Here is a 15,837-nt window from a genome sequence, read left to right on the forward strand (position 1 = left end):
TATCCCACCTCTTCGCCTCTTCATTTTCAAGTACTAGGACTGGTGCACAGGTACAGAATGTGGCGTAGAACTCTACGGATGATGCCCAAATTGTGCTTGAAATCTTGAGATTCACCTTGAAAATATATTTGCACTCAAACCTACCTTTATTATAGGTACAAAAACATTTGAATTGTTTTATATAAATAGCACATGCTGCTGGGCCAAAATAGCAATAAAGTAATAAAACCATTAAAGAAAAAGAATAAAATAGGCAAGTTTTGTTAGCATGCTGTGTTGACCAGTTAACATGAATATGTCTCCTTCATCCTCCTTCCACACAGATCTTTAACTTCATTTGATAGTGTCTTTTTTGTTTTATGTGAACTGTAATTATCAGTGTCTACTATTCATAAGAATCTGCCATATTTGTCATATCTGCCATATTGAAATTCACAAGTGCCCGTACTTCCAAATTTCAATTAGCACTAACTCTGTGCTCACTTGCAATGTTAAACCACAACAGAGTGAAACATTGTGGTTAAACAGTCACCCAGATGGAGTGAAGAAACAGCAAGTACATTCAAGTTCACTGAGGTATTTTGTGTTTCTATTAGAGTCCTAGGTACTTAATTTCTATCTTTTGTGAGCATTTCATATCCTTGGAATATGCATTGAATCTAATGAGTTATTTTGCTTTGCTCATGTTAGAGTTTTTGTAGGTGCCAGCTGAGAGTAACTGCTACATGATCATATATTGAATTAAATAACTGTTGTAATATATCTATGGAAGATCCTCAGTCATCCAGGTCATGGTTGTCCCAAAGGTGCTTTTTCAAGAGGTAATCAGATTTTCTGATTTTTCTTTGAAGACGTTTATAACGTTTTCAAAGAATGTATAAATCCTTCCATTCCCCACCATCCAGTCAGAGCTGAAGAAGTTTCTTGGATGAGAAGTGAAATGTCTTCAAAGAAAAACCAGAATGACCAGTTGCCTCTTGAAAAAGCACCTTTGGGACAATTGTTGTAATAGTTCTCCCGTTTACTTTTGCTGGAACCATCATATCCTTTCCTAGAGGTTTTTGCAAAGCAGCTAAGCTGGAACTTTGTAAAGATTGTCTCTACAAAAGAGTCCAAGGCTGTAATTCCTAGGCTTAAATACCCAAGGTGATATTTCAGGACATGATCCTAAACATATCTTGAGAATGAACATGTCTCTTTGAATTAAACATTAGATGCACACAGGATTGTATCACATGCTAGGAAAAATTATATTTGTTGAATGTTGTTCTGTCACAAAGCTGTTTAAAAACAGAGAAAAGTCATTTCCACATATATAATTGATACTGATTTGTAGCAGCTCCCATCCGTTGCTATTTCTAGACTTTGTATTGTCATGCTTGGTGCTGCTGTAAGATGTTATAAAAGTTTGGATATAAATTTATTTTCTGTGGAAATCTCATAAGAATAAATAGAGCAATACAACTTTGTCTTGTGTTTCCAGGCAAGTTTTGGATCATACATCGCACACTGATAAACTTAGCTTCTTGGGAAAATTTATTTTCTTGGCACTGTCCAACAGAGAAAACCATTTCTGTATCTTTCACTTCAGAAGATTATTTTGGGGGAATACCTTTTCAGTTTAATAAATCTGATCATGATTTTCATAAATTTGTAGGCTAAATAGATGATAATGAAGTTTCCCCTTTAAATCCTTTTCCTGGCTGCCATTCCATATGACTTGACATCTTTGTTTGTTATTTGATGAGTCAAGGCATGATTTGCATTCAGCAAGAGGAGAAAATAGAGGCACGTACAAGGTGTGGTTAAAAAAAGGTCAAGATTAGCACATGTGACATACATAATAACAGTGGAGTCTAATTGTGGCTACCATCTTGACTTTTTTTATCACATCCTGCGGACATCCCTGAGACATGATGTAACGGCATTGATTACGCTCTTTTATCTTTCAGTTCGTTTGTTTGTAATAGCCATTCTAGATTGACATGATGGCAATTGCAGACAGAAACATTCAAGGAACACCAAATTAGAAAGACTGGCGAATTGTATATGTGCTGATTGAGTCTGTACAATTTGCTTCCTATCTAGCTATCTGGTTATATAATTAAATCCATTCCTTTTTAAGTTTCAATCTGTAGGCATGCTGTTTTCCTTTTTATACTTTTAATTGTCAGAGTTTAAAGCTGAATTACTGTATTTTTCAGAGTATAAGATGCACTTGCCCCCCCTAAAAGAGGGTGAAAATTTGGGTGTGTCTTATAAACTGAATGTAGCCCTCCCTGCCCGCCCACATCCTTTGGCCTCCGTGCGTCCTCTCAAATGGAGCTTTTCGAGGGTGAAAAGGCAAGGCGCAGAGGCCAAAATGGCAACCCAGAACAGTTGCTGCCTTGTTGGACTGGTTCCGTGCTTCGCCTGCTGTACTCACTGGAGCGCCCTGCGATGATCAGCTGCATTTTTGAAGCTGCGTATCTGCCCCAACGAAACGCATGCGAGTGTAGCGACCTGTTGCTAAACTTCAATTCTGGGAACAGCTGATTGGGGGTATTCTAGGAGGCCGATCCACCCGCCAATCAGCTGCTTGTGCTGAATCAGGCTAATGTACTGAAGCTGACCAGGCTGTTTGCTAAGGATGCTAGCCAGATGAATACCAATGGATGCTGGTAGGCAGAGGCAGAATTTTTTTTTCTTTCCTCTCCAAAAACTAAGGTGCATCTTATACTCTGGAGTGTCTTATACTCCGAAAAATATGGTAATGCCAGTGAATGCCCCTTTTCAGCCTGTAGTTTTCCAGAGGATGAGGTTGGTTGGCTATAATAATTTGATAATAATTGTTTTAATTTCTAAATTTTATAAGTATTACCGAAGTAAATTAAACAAAGTTTGCATTTCTTAATCTTAATCAAAGACTTAACTTTGACTACATCATAACCAGTAAGTTGTAGCTGAAATGTTTCATAATAGCCAAAAAGTCATCATTTTCATCGTAAATCTTCTATTTTCTCACCATTTCTTTGCGGTATCATTTACCTCATATGCAATATATAGCATCTTTTAGGGTCATTATTGTGGCAAAATTATAAAAGTGAGGACAGACTTTATATTACTTCAACACAGGCTGGACGATGCAATGAAGACACCCTAGACAGGAAATAGTTTTGGTTTTTCAAACTGGATTTTTGATAAATTTTGTACTTGGTGTAAAGTAACAGCAGGGTGGACAATATGCTGTTAAAACATGGAGTGATGTGCTCTAGTGTTTTAAACAAAATTAATTACATATATGTTAGTCTATATATGTATTGTTATTTGTGGATTTGTTTGGGAAATTATAAATAGGTTTGATATTTTTTCTGAGCAGTTTCTGTGAATTTTTTGAAATATACTTTCTTTTTGAAATATACTTTTGAAATATAATGAGTTCACACACATTAAGCCATAGCATCGTTTATTCAAATTTGTTTTAGTGTTACCACCCATTATCACATATTGTCAGGGGTGGGCTTCAAAGGGGTCCTCTGCCTGGTTGCTGGGTGGGCATGGCCATGATGGGTGTGGCCTAGTCAGTCTCTTGCACCACGGTGTGTGTGTGTGTGTGTGGGGGGCGTTTTTGCCCTTCCCGGGCTCCAGAGGCTTTCTTCGAGCCTCCAGGAGGGCAAAAATGGTCTCCCCGGGCTCCAGAGGCCCTCTGGAGGAACTTCCCAAATTTTGGGTAGGCCTGTTTTTCGGTCTCCCTGAGCCTCTGTGCGTGCCCTGCACTTACCTGCATCCAAAATGGGCTGCATGGGGACTCCTGGGAGGGGCGGGGTTGGGTGGGCGGGGACAGCCAGGAGTGGAATTTGAGGGTTCTCCAAACTGCACAGAATCTTAGCTAGAGGTTCTCCCGAACCCCTGCGAACTCCAAGCAGCCCACCTCTGCATTTTGTATGGTTTTAGTGTTACCCCCCATTATGGCTTATAAACCATGGTTTCTGACTTAAGATGATGAAAGTATTTATCTATTGTAGTTTAATCAACAAAGCACTGTTAAGCAAATCAAGGGTTAGAGTAATGTATGCGCCAGGTCATTTTGTGAGTAGTAGTAGCGGGACGGCAGAAATTTTAATTACTATTTTTTTCTCTTTTTTTAAAAAAATGTAATATTTGAACAACAACATTACACTGAAGCAGTGACCACTGAATTACTGATTAATGGTTTACTTCCTTCCTGATTCAGTGGCAATAACCAATAGCCATTTTGTTATCTTTGCTCCTTACTGTGCTCTTGTCTCCATATTTTGTTTTCTTCCATCTCTTTGTGGAAGGATTATACTCGACTACAATTGTTCAAACAGTCACCAATAGTGTCTCTTCCTCCTGGCACATTCCGCAGTATTGGTATCCATACATAAGCAATGTGATGCAACTTGACATGGAAGCTGATTCACACAGTAATTTTCATATAGTTGGCTTTCCCCACGAGTTGGTTGGGGAATGCTAATTTCACCTTGTGAGGTCAGAATGGAATAATTTGATGTGATGTCTCATCATATCCTGGTCCAGCCCCAGTTTCCTAATATTCAGGATGTGTTTTGCTGTAATCACTACCACGCTGATTTCACAAGGCCTGGGCACTTGGCCAGGCTTGGTACTGTATAGCAGGTTCATCAATTTAAACTCTAGCCTACAGGAAGGCAAGCATGTGAAGCAATTCATTCTGTACAGATCGCTTTGCATACTTGAATCCCAAGGAAGTCAGAATAGAACTATGGCTGTTTTGCATCTGTAGGGATTAGCATTTGTTATTTGGGAATATTGCCATTGTTGTCCTAATAGTTCCTGCTGTTGGTTTGCTGCTGGCAGAGTTATTTTTGAGCTTGTTGATCAATAATATCCAAGAATGAGAAATTATGATTTTTGGAGTATGAGGGATTCTATATTCTATATCCCTCATGCTTTTGGAGGTGTTCTGAGCAGAACACTAGAGAAGCAGTATATACTGTTCACAGCTGATGAAGCTGTTTGTTGATCATTACTGCAATTTGAATGTTCAGTCAAAGGACCCAGACATGGAGTTGAACTGGCACTCTGATGTGCATACTATGTAAATTTAATAATTCTATGTGTGGTCACATGCACTTTTATGTTATGTTATTTATTTATGTTATGTGCCACTACCAAGATTAGGAGGAGCCTGGATAGCTCAACAGACTAAAAGCCTGTTATTAACATTCAGCTGTCTGCAGTTATTGCAAGTTCGAATCTCCCCAGGCTCAAGGTTGACTCAGCCTTCCATCCTTTCTAAGGTAGGTAAATTAAGGACCCAGTTTGTGGGGGCAATAAGCTGACTTTGTATAAAAAATATACAAAAGTATGAAGGCTATTGCTTAACGCATTGTAAGCCGCCCTGAGTCTCCGGAGAAGGGCGGCATATAAATCTAATTTTTTAAAAAAAATCATATTTATATGTCTCCCTCCAGTAAAACTCCATGTCTGGGTCTTTTGGCTGAACATTCAAATTGCAGTTTTGCTAGTGGTTTTCTCTGTTTTTTTGGGTGGGTGGGGGGCTATTGGACACAAATCACATTACTGCATTTCTCAAGCAAATACAGCTTGATGACGTGCAGGCATCTTCATGGAGGCTGTAGGACATGAGTTACAAAATATGTTTGATGGTATCACAAGGCAAACACTGCCCATCAAGACATAGTTCATATCATGAAATCACATCAACTCTGCTCACTTTTAGGAAAATTGTCCCGCAGGCATTAGGGGCCAACTGAGACCAAGAGCCCTTTTGGTTATTCTGTTACCTTGTTGGGTCACCATTATGTATTTTATATTTATATATTGTATATACTTTGTGTTATATAGTGTATGTGTGTGTGAGTTGACTTTTTTTTAATGTTGTATGCCATGCCAGCCAAAGTCACACTGTTTGAGCTGGGCAGCCTTATAAACCTTGTTAATAATGAAATAATAAATATGTCATCTTGTTGTTATTGTTTTTAGGAAAAGATGCTAATGTTTCCAATGGAAAAAGTAATATGTAATAGCAATAGCTCATTAGGAGATTTTCCAGACATAAATGCAATCCTAATAATCCCAGCACGATGAGCCCCTTTATACACTATTTTAGTCAGGGACATTCAACTGCAAGCAATTTTGAAATATAAACCTGTTGGTCTGTTGTGTTCATGGACAGGGAAATGCACCTTCAAGGCAGTGAACACTTAAGAGGTGGTCCCTGTCTTATTGGAGGGTTATTTGGGTTCATCCCTTTCTTGCTTAGAAGGGTGCTGGTATATACTGAAGAGTTTGCAGCACAAGCCACATTAGGAATCTGAAAGGCAGAGCATAAAACACAGAGAAAAGTTAACAATTGATTCTCTTTTATTTTAGTGAAATGGGGAAAGGGATAATAATTTAGACTTGCTGGGGCAGTAGAACCAGTCACTCTGCTATTGATGGGGCAGTAGAACCAGTCACTCTGCTATTGATGTGCATGAGGAATTCTTGGCCAGAGAGACTGAGTGCTGATTGTCTAGTGGGTCTCTGTGAAATGTTGTCTGACAAATAAAAAGTGCCTGTGGTCATGCCATCCAAATACCCAAATAAATATTAAAACAGTCCAAGCAGCCTAGATCAATCTCAGGTACGTTTTGAGCATCTGCTCTGACACTGGTTTTATTGAGTCTTATCTGGAGAAGATACTCTGTAAACCAACTGTCAGCATTCCAGAAAACCCCAACTCCAAGTAAAGATGTGGAAGCAAGCATTTTCCAAAGTTTTCTTTACTAAAATAGGTAAACTGGCACATCTGGGAAAACCCGAATCTGAAAAGTCCAGGTCTAAAGCGCAGGGCTTTAGAATTGAAGGAAGAAAGCATCCTGCTGATGTAGCAACTCCTTAAAGTAGCTGCATTGGAAACTCTTCCACATATTGCAGTGTGATCTTTGGAAAGGATGCCTTTGAGCTTACGACATTATTGAGACATGCTACATTTTGGGTGTTTGCATTCAGGAGGGCCTTTACCCCTCTAACTCTGAAGCTTACATGCTGTTTCTTCTCTGTCCCATTCGTAGTTCTCCATATCTCCAAATCTAATCACCCAAACACTGACGTTTATGTGTTGTTGTTTTATTAACAGAGAGAAGAAACTCCATACAGACTCCTGACAGTTAGAATACTGAGAGCCAGAAATATACAGAAGGCAGACATACGTAAGTATCTCTGTTGTTACTGAAACCCCCATAACACTAGATGGATCATTCTTTGTACACATAAATTACATTGACAAGGGTACCTAAATCTTATGGAGGAAAGCAGAAGATACAATTCATAGTATAATGTCCTTATAGCTGCCACGTAATGTTCAACAATATCTATGGAGATTCTCAGTCATCCAGGTCATGGTTGTCCCAAAGGTGTTTTTTCAAGAGGCAACTGGACTTTCTTGTTTTTCTTTGAAGACATTTCACTTCTCATCCTAGAAGCTTCTTCAGCTCTGACTGGATGGTGGGGAATGGAAGGATTTATATGATGGTCATTTGCCTTCTTTTAGAGAGTTGTTGAGGCCACTTGGAGGTTCATCTGTGTCCTCAGGGTCACCTGAGTAGTGCAAATGGGTTGAGAAGCAAAATGTCTTCAAAGAAAAACAAGAAAGTCCAGTTGCCTCTTGAAAAAGTACCTTGGGGATAAAGTTCAACAAGCAACTCTTTTCTTCTGTTGAAGGCTGTGTTCACTCATTTGTTGAAGATTCAAGATTCAAAATGGATGGCCATATAGATGGCCATATAAATAAATAAATAAATAAATAAATAAACTTGGGTGCCCGATCTATAACAATCCCATTTCAAAATGAAATATAATGCCAAATAAAATAACGATATAATAATCACAGAGTTAGTTATTTGGCACAAGCTAAACTAACTGGCTACTTATTTTAAACAAACTAAAAATGGAAGTTGAATGAAAGGAGTAATTTCTCTTCCAATGTTTGGTTATTGTTCTGGACTTGAAGAAACTGAACTGACAGAAGAGTCAGCAGAATACAGAATAACAGAGTTGGAAGGGACCTTGGAGGTCATCTAGTCCAACCTCTTGCCCAAGCAGAAGAGCCTATACTATTCCGGACAAATGGCTGTCCAATCTCTTCTTAAAAACCTCCAGTGTTGGAGCACCCACAACTTCTGGAGGCAAGTCATTCCACTGATTAATTGTTCTAACTTTCAGTAAATTTAACCTTAGTTCTAGGTTGGATCTCTCCTTGATAACTTTCCATCTGGTACTTTTTTTTTTTTAATTTGATTTATATGCCGCCCTTCTCCGGAGACTCAGGGCGGCTTACAATGCGTTAAGCAATAGCCTTCATACTTTTTACATTTATACAAAGTCAGCTTATTGCCCCCACAAACTGGGTCCTCATTTAATCTACCTTAGAAAAGATGGAAGGCTGAGTCAACCTTGAGCCTAGTGAGATTCGAACTTACAGTAATTGCAGACAGCTGGTGTTAATCACAATGCTTTTAGTCTGCTGAGCCACCAGGCCCATGACTTCTTGTCATACCCTTAGGTACTTTGGAGAATAGGTTTTCCCCTCTTTGTGACAGCCTCTCAAATATTGGAAGACTGCTATCATATCACCCCAATCATGTCAGACTCTTAAGAGGCTTAAGACAATATATTTATAGCACTTAGCAATAGCACTTAGACTTATATACTGCTTTACAGTGCTTTACAGCCCTCTCTAAGTGGTTTACAGAATCAGCATATTGACCCCAACAATTTGGGTCCTCATTTTACCCACCTCGGAAGGATGGAAGGCTGAATCAACTTTGAGCCTGGTGAGATTTGAACTGTCAAAATTGCAGTCAGCTGGCAGTCAGCAGAAGTAGCCTGCAATACTGCACTTTAACCACTGCACCACCATGACTCTTCCAATGAGGAAACCCATGGCCCTGTTTATATTACATGCTTCAAGAAAGTAGGGGAGAGAAGCCTGTATGTTATGCAGATATGAGAGTCTCTCTAGAAATTCTGTATTTGTGGCCATTTTGTTTTCATTCTCCTACATGCAGTGATGGGATTCAAGTAATTTAACAACCGGTTCTCTGCCCTAATGATTCCTTCCAACAACCAGTTTGCCAAACTGCTCAGAAAGTTAACAACTGGTTCTCCCGAAGTGGTGCGAACTGGCTGAATCCCACCATGGCCTATATGCCCACTGGAAGGTGAAAAGGGATATGAATGCATGATAGCTCTCCAGACCCTGTCCATTATGATGCTGGTTCCAGCTATACTGTGCTGAGGTCCCCCCCCACATCCCAAGGGAGAAAAAATTCAAAAACAAAAGTGTGTGTGTAGGGAGGTGGGGGAAGAAAGTGGGGGTTAGAGAACTAAAATATAGCTAGCCAAATCAAACATCTCTCAGTTTGTGTTGACCACAGGTGAAAGTGAATGAATTGACTGAAGGAAAAGATCACTAGGTTAGTAGTTTCATGAGAAAAGGCTACTGGTGTATTGGGAAAAGAAGAATGATAGGTAAGGGACAAAAACCATGGCACACATGTATTGACCTTTTCAGGAGAAAAGAGACTAACCCACAACATCAAAATTCTAGGAGAAGGACAAATTTCTCTGACATCGTGACTTCCCTTAAAATGGACCTTCTGGAAGGTCCCAAATAGTAAGAAGATATATTCTGAAATCTACTGCTTTCCTCAAATATTGCAAATGCTTATATTGAACAATTGTATAATTTAATCCATTGCTGGGCACTGAGAAATTAATCATGATTTATTATGAGCCTTGGTAGTACAGTGGTCTAAAGCACTCTGTTATTAAGACCAGCTGCCTGCAATTACTGCAGGTTCAAATCTCGCCAGGCTCAAAGTTGACTCAGCCTTCCATCGTTTCTAAGGTAGGTAAATTGAGGACCCAGTTGTGGGGGCAATAAGCTGACTTTGTATAAATATACAAAAGGATGAAGGCTATTGCTTAGCGCATTGTAAGCTGCCCTGAGTCTCAGGAGAAGGGCGGCATATAAATCAAATTAAAAAAAAAAATTATAGCCATTATGGGTTTACTGTAATAATATCTATATAGTCCTTCAGTAACAATTCTTAAGATGATTTTTATATAAAAATGTGTGAATGTATAGAAGGGAACCACACAATCAAAAAGGAAGTGAAGCAAATCAAACAATAGGAATGAGGTTGGATATTCTGCTCTGGAGAACTAGATTATTTGGTGTTTGAGCTGTCATTATTGATTTGTCTATGTAATTATGCTTTGAACTAGGACAGTGATGGCTAACTTTTTTGGCACCGAGTGCAGAAATGGTCGTGCGGAAATGTCGCACATGCACTTGTCGGGGCCATGCTCCGGAAAAGCTGAAGTTCTGGGTTCTAGCGTGCATACATGCCCAATGATCAGCTGCTCGGTGTGCATGCGCATGCTGGTTTTCAGCACTGCCATGCGCATGAAGGAATTGCGCTCCAGAAATGCCAAACTTCTGGATTCTGGCAGGCATGTGTACCCAACAATCAGCTGGCCGGCATGCATGCGCAGGCCAATTTTCAGCACAGCCACGCACGTGAAGGAATTGCCCTCTGGAAAAGCCAAATTTCCGGGCTCTGGCGTGCATGTGTACCCGACAATCAGCTGGCTGGCACACATGTGCAGGGCGGTTTTTGGCACTGCTGCACGCCCAAAGGGATCACACTCCGAAAAAGTTGAACTTATGGGTTCTGGCGCGCATGCGCACCCAACAATTGGCTGGCTGGCATGCATGCACACACTGGTTTTCGGCACTGCCACGCACTCAAAGAATAGCTGATCATTGCATGCGTGCCAGAAACCCAGAAGATAAACAGGTAGGGCCGTGCGTGCTGGGTGACATGGCTTCATGTGCCACTTTGGGCACATGTGCCATAGGTTCACCATTACGGAACTACAATTTCATCTTTTCCCTTCCAAGGTCCTTCTTTTCCAAGTGAAAGGATGGTTTTCTATGTTATACATCAACATAACAGTTCTTGGCAGAATGAGAAAGCTGTCTAAGTATCTCAAGTGGCAGATATTAGGAGACAGAGGAATTGGAAGGCAGAAATTTGGGTGCCATCTATGTTGCTATGAATTCCTAAGTAATCCTAAAGAGTGTGTAAAAGTTTAATTTTAAATTGTATCAAGCTCAAAACTTTGCAAAATGTCGTATTTTTAAGCTCAAAACAGTGCTTTGAAATTGGAAATGAGATCTGGAATCATGGTCTCTCTCAAGCCTGAGACACTTCAAAGTGCTTGAAACAACCCCTTTTCATATGGAGGATTGCAATTTGTTACTCATGCAGGACACTGCAAACATTTAGCTTCAAACAGTTTGAAAAAATATACTGCATATCCCCAGTTATCCCACCCTTCTCAAATATGACAAATGGTGCTGAAATAAAATTTAATTGTCGCCCTTGCATCATTGTTATAAGTCTTGATTGGGCTTTGACTACTGTATTTGCTAAAATTAAGTGTGAGGCGGGTGGAGAGAATAAAACATTTTGCAGGGTTAAAAGGCTGGTTACTCTGTTACTGCTAAACAAAATATAGCCAATAGTATTCGAACTACATACTTAATTCTAATGATTTGTGGTGATGGGCTTGCAAAGGGAGATTTTATGGCAGTGTACAGAGCGGCTTGACTACTTCATCTTGACTTCATTCATTTGAAAAGCGCACCACTCCTTTGTTTTAACTTAACTGCTGATGCAAGCAAGGAGATTGCAATTTGCTGAGCTAGATTAATTACCCTTCCAAGTGTGGTATTGCACACTAAGTTAGTGCAGGGGCTGCACTATAGTGGTCACGCTCGATGGCCTGGTTTTGATCTTACGCTTGAAGAAACCAGAACTTAGTCTCACCGTTGTCTTCTATTGTAATGACTCTGATATGGAAACTAGATCTACTGCAATCAGATCAATAAACATTTAGTGAGTACCACCCTACAGACTTTCTGTTCTCACTTCATCTACATTTGTAGAAAACATTTTCTTTCTTCCACTCATGCCTTCTGCAGTTTATGACTGACTCTTATACACAAAATACAATCCATGTTCTAATTGTTTTGGTGTCACAATTTCCCCTTCTTATTCTATAGTTACAGAATCTGATTGCTATGTATCTCTTTTACTACCAACTTCTTCAAGTGAAGTAGTTAAGACAGAAACTGTTCCCAATTCAAAAAATCCTGAGTGGAATCAAGCTTTCACCTATAGGATCGACAGCCGTATAAAGGTATGATTATGTATTTTTCTTTTTGCCATAAATATGAACATTCAGACAGGTTTCATACCAATTTTTCTAGTGTGAAAACTTACCTAATGAAGATGGAAGCATTCATGAACAAATGTCATTGGGTTTGGAGAGACTCCCCAAGATTTGCTGAAGTACAAAAGTCTTTAGGAACAAAACATCCTTATTGAAATCCCTTTCCCAAATCCTACCATGAATTATATAATGGCTGAACATGAAATGCTTACCAATTATTGCGATGGAAGAGCGGGTGAGGTACTGTGTAGTATGTTTGTAGGAAAAAAACCGTGTAAATCTGTGGTGGCAACAAAACTAAGCCTGATGGCACTTTTTCTGATTAACAAAGTTTATTAAAAGGCTTAAGCTTTTGTGAGCTTCTGATATGTAGCATATTTGAGGGTCTATGAATAAACACTAGTAATAAATAATTACTATTTGCTTATAGTTTTAATTGCTACAATTATTTAACAAATGTTAAACTAACAAATATCAGACTCCTGATTTTTAATATCTTTGGAGATCTTTTGGAATACACTTAGCTAATATGACATAGTACCAAATTTGGTAATATTTACACCAGAGGAATGGATGGTGAACATTATGGAACTTGTTGAGATTGCCAAATTGACTTCTTTGTTCAGAGAAAAAACAATATCTATGTAAATTTTTGACTGTTGGAAAGGGACTTAGGCACTTTTTGTGTACAAGAAAAAAAAATGGAACATTATTTATGATTTTGATGATTAGACAGGATAGGTTATAGAAAAAAGGGAGTCATGATGTAACTTTAGAGAAAGTGATAAATTTATAATCGTACTTATAACTAGTATAAAGAAAATAGGAAGCCACTTCTTTGTATCTTTTTCTTTTTTTGTTGCTCGCACTTTTAGCTTTCTTTTTTCTTTTTCTTTTTTTCCCCTTACTCTGTATTAATTTGTATCTTTGTTTTAAAAACTTTTAATAAAATTATTTAAAAAAGGAATAAACACAAGGCTATGAGTTCTACTCCTATTTTAGGCATGAAAGCCAGCTGGGTGACTTTGGGCCAGTCATTCTCTCTCAGCCCAATGCACCTCACAGATAGTTGTTGTGAGGAACATAGGAGGAAATAGTATTAGGTATATTCGCTGCCTTGAGTTACTTATAAAATATGATACAGGTGGGATAAAAATAAATAAATTAAATTAATAATTGGTTCTACACTTTAAAGCGCTCCATAGCTTAGGGCCGGGGTATTTGCGAGACCGCCTTCTGCCGCCAACAGCCTCCCACCGACCGGTTCGCTCGCACAGAGAGGGCCTCTTCAGGGTGCCGTCGGCCAGACAGTGCCGGCTGACGACCCCAGGGGGAAAGCCTTCTCTGTGGCAGCACCTGCCCTCTGGAATGACCTGCCCCCTGAGATACGCACAATATCAGACCTCTGGACTTTTCGTCGGGCCCTGAAAACACACTTATTCCATCTAGCCGGGATGGCTTGATCCCATCCTCTCAGTTTTAATTGAATTCGGTTTTAATTGGGTTGTTTTAAATTTTGGGCCAAAATTATTTAATTGTTTTTTAAACTGTTTTTTAAATTTTATATGCTATGTTTTATCTCGGCTGTACACCGCCCTGAGTCCCGCGGGAGAAGGGCAGTATAGAAATAAAATAAAATAAAATAAAATAAAATAAATAAATAAATAAATAAATAAATAAATAAATAAATAAATAAATAAATAAATAAATACACTTGAAGCAGGCATGAGACATCCAACAGAGAGAGACTAGTATGGAGTACAGATTTATTTACGTGCAGTTAACCTGGATGACTGATCACTAATACACAGAGGGAAACATTTTTGCAATGCTCAGCTAAATAATTGAAATTCTTATTTGCTCATTATTATAATTTCTAGATCTCTGCAGTAATTTCACCTGGAATGATAGGGCAAGCCCTGGTTAGCATTTGAATAGAGGAGGCCTTCAGGGAAGTTTGTGTTGGATGTTGAAATGGGAAGTCAAACAATCATCTCCAAAGAAGGCAGAGGAAAATCAATTCTGCATTATTCATAAAATCCCTTGAGTTGAGCTTGACTTAAAGGAGATCTTCTCCTTCCAATTTCTAGCTCCATCTCAGTTACACTATTAATAAGATGATTTATAAAATTAAATCCAGATAATACAACTGGATAAAGCAGCATAAATGCACCATTTCAAATGTCTGGAAAATAATAATAAAACTATCATCATCCTCATCATTGCCTTGAGTCACTTGGTTGAGTTGGCCAGTCATAGAAATTGAATAAATAAATAAATCTTCATCATCATCACTTCCAAGAGGCTAGCAAAGATCACAAGTGAATATTCTTAGGATAGTGAGTTCATAGCTACTGTAGATTAAGGTCCTCGCAGCCCTACACTGTTCTTTGTATAGACCACGGGGTAGACTCATTTTAATTTTTTTATATATCAAATTTAGAAACCACACATCTCCCTCCCTCACTTCTTATGATGTACTGATTTTTAAGTCAGATAAATGAGTCAACAACATTATTTTTGAGGTGGTAAAAAAACCTGTATGGGCAACATGATGATATATATGTCAAAGAATATATATTGCTTGTTAATATATGCTGGTACTTAGCATGTATAATTCTTGTAACATCAGATGAATGAACTGAAACATTATCTTATGACTGTAGAGAATCAGTATTTGTTTTCTGTCCAGGGCCTGATCAAAAATTTCAGTAAATAATAGATATTATTAACAGCTGGTTTGATATTTAGGCTGATCGTAACATTTTTGTCTTGTACATTAAACACATTTAATGTTTTTGATATATAAGACAAGAAATTGATGGTGAGGTTGTAATGCCGTTGCATGTTTTTAAACATTGGTTATTAATGAATATAAAAGAAATTCTTGCAAGTAGCAGGTTTGAGGACTATTTGGTTGATGGATTAGAAAAATATTTTAGGCTGAATTAGAAAAAAACATGTAGTGTCTTTGACTTTAAAATTATGTTAATTCAAATTCTAGTATCACTGCCTTTGGGTTTTTATCATCGAAGTGTGATTGCTTTAGTATTTATAGAATTTAGTGTCAAGGTGTCAGAACAAAGGATTTTGTCATGTAAGGGTGAGAGAATGTATCAGAAATCTAGACAAAATTTTGCTGATTGTAACTAGGACCAGAACTACTTAGGGATAAGATGCCAGATGTTATTGAGCTCCAATTCTCATCAACTTTGCTCAGTATGGACAGTAGATAGAAGTTGCAACTGAACATCTGGAGAGGCACAAGTTGTCTGTCTACAGATTTATTTTAAGGATGAGTAATATATTTTCTTCAAAGTTATTTTATATATTTTAAAATATAATAAATATAAACAGACTTAACCCAGACAAGACCGAATGGCTGTGGGTATTGCCTCCTAAAGACTGTGTCGATTGTCCATCCTTGGTCCTGGGGGGGGGGGGGGGAGAAATTGTCCCCCTCAAAACAGGCTCACAATCTGGGTGTCCTCTTAGACTCACAACTAAGATTGGAACAACATCTGACAGCTGTGGCTAGGGGGA

General features: G+C 38.6%; 1 protein-coding gene across 1 annotated transcript in view; it reads left to right on the forward strand.

Moving 5' to 3' along the window:
* LOC139307938 (cytosolic phospholipase A2 epsilon-like) overlaps positions 1-15,837 on the forward strand; it is a 58,573-nt gene that overhangs the window by 1,336 nt on the left and 41,400 nt on the right. Inside the window, exons 3-4 of the mRNA XM_070931298.1 lie at positions 7,127-7,199; positions 12,125-12,261. Coding sequence (XP_070787399.1) covers positions 7,127-7,199; positions 12,125-12,261 — 210 coding nt within the window. The remainder of the gene's footprint in view (positions 1-7,126; positions 7,200-12,124; positions 12,262-15,837) is intronic.

The sequence above is a fragment of the Pituophis catenifer genome, unplaced genomic scaffold (assembly GCF_029215685.1).
Source record: "Pituophis catenifer annectens isolate HBS135680 unplaced genomic scaffold, rPitCat1.0.hap2 SCAF_1, whole genome shotgun sequence".
NCBI lineage: Eukaryota > Metazoa > Chordata > Lepidosauria > Squamata > Colubridae > Pituophis > Pituophis catenifer.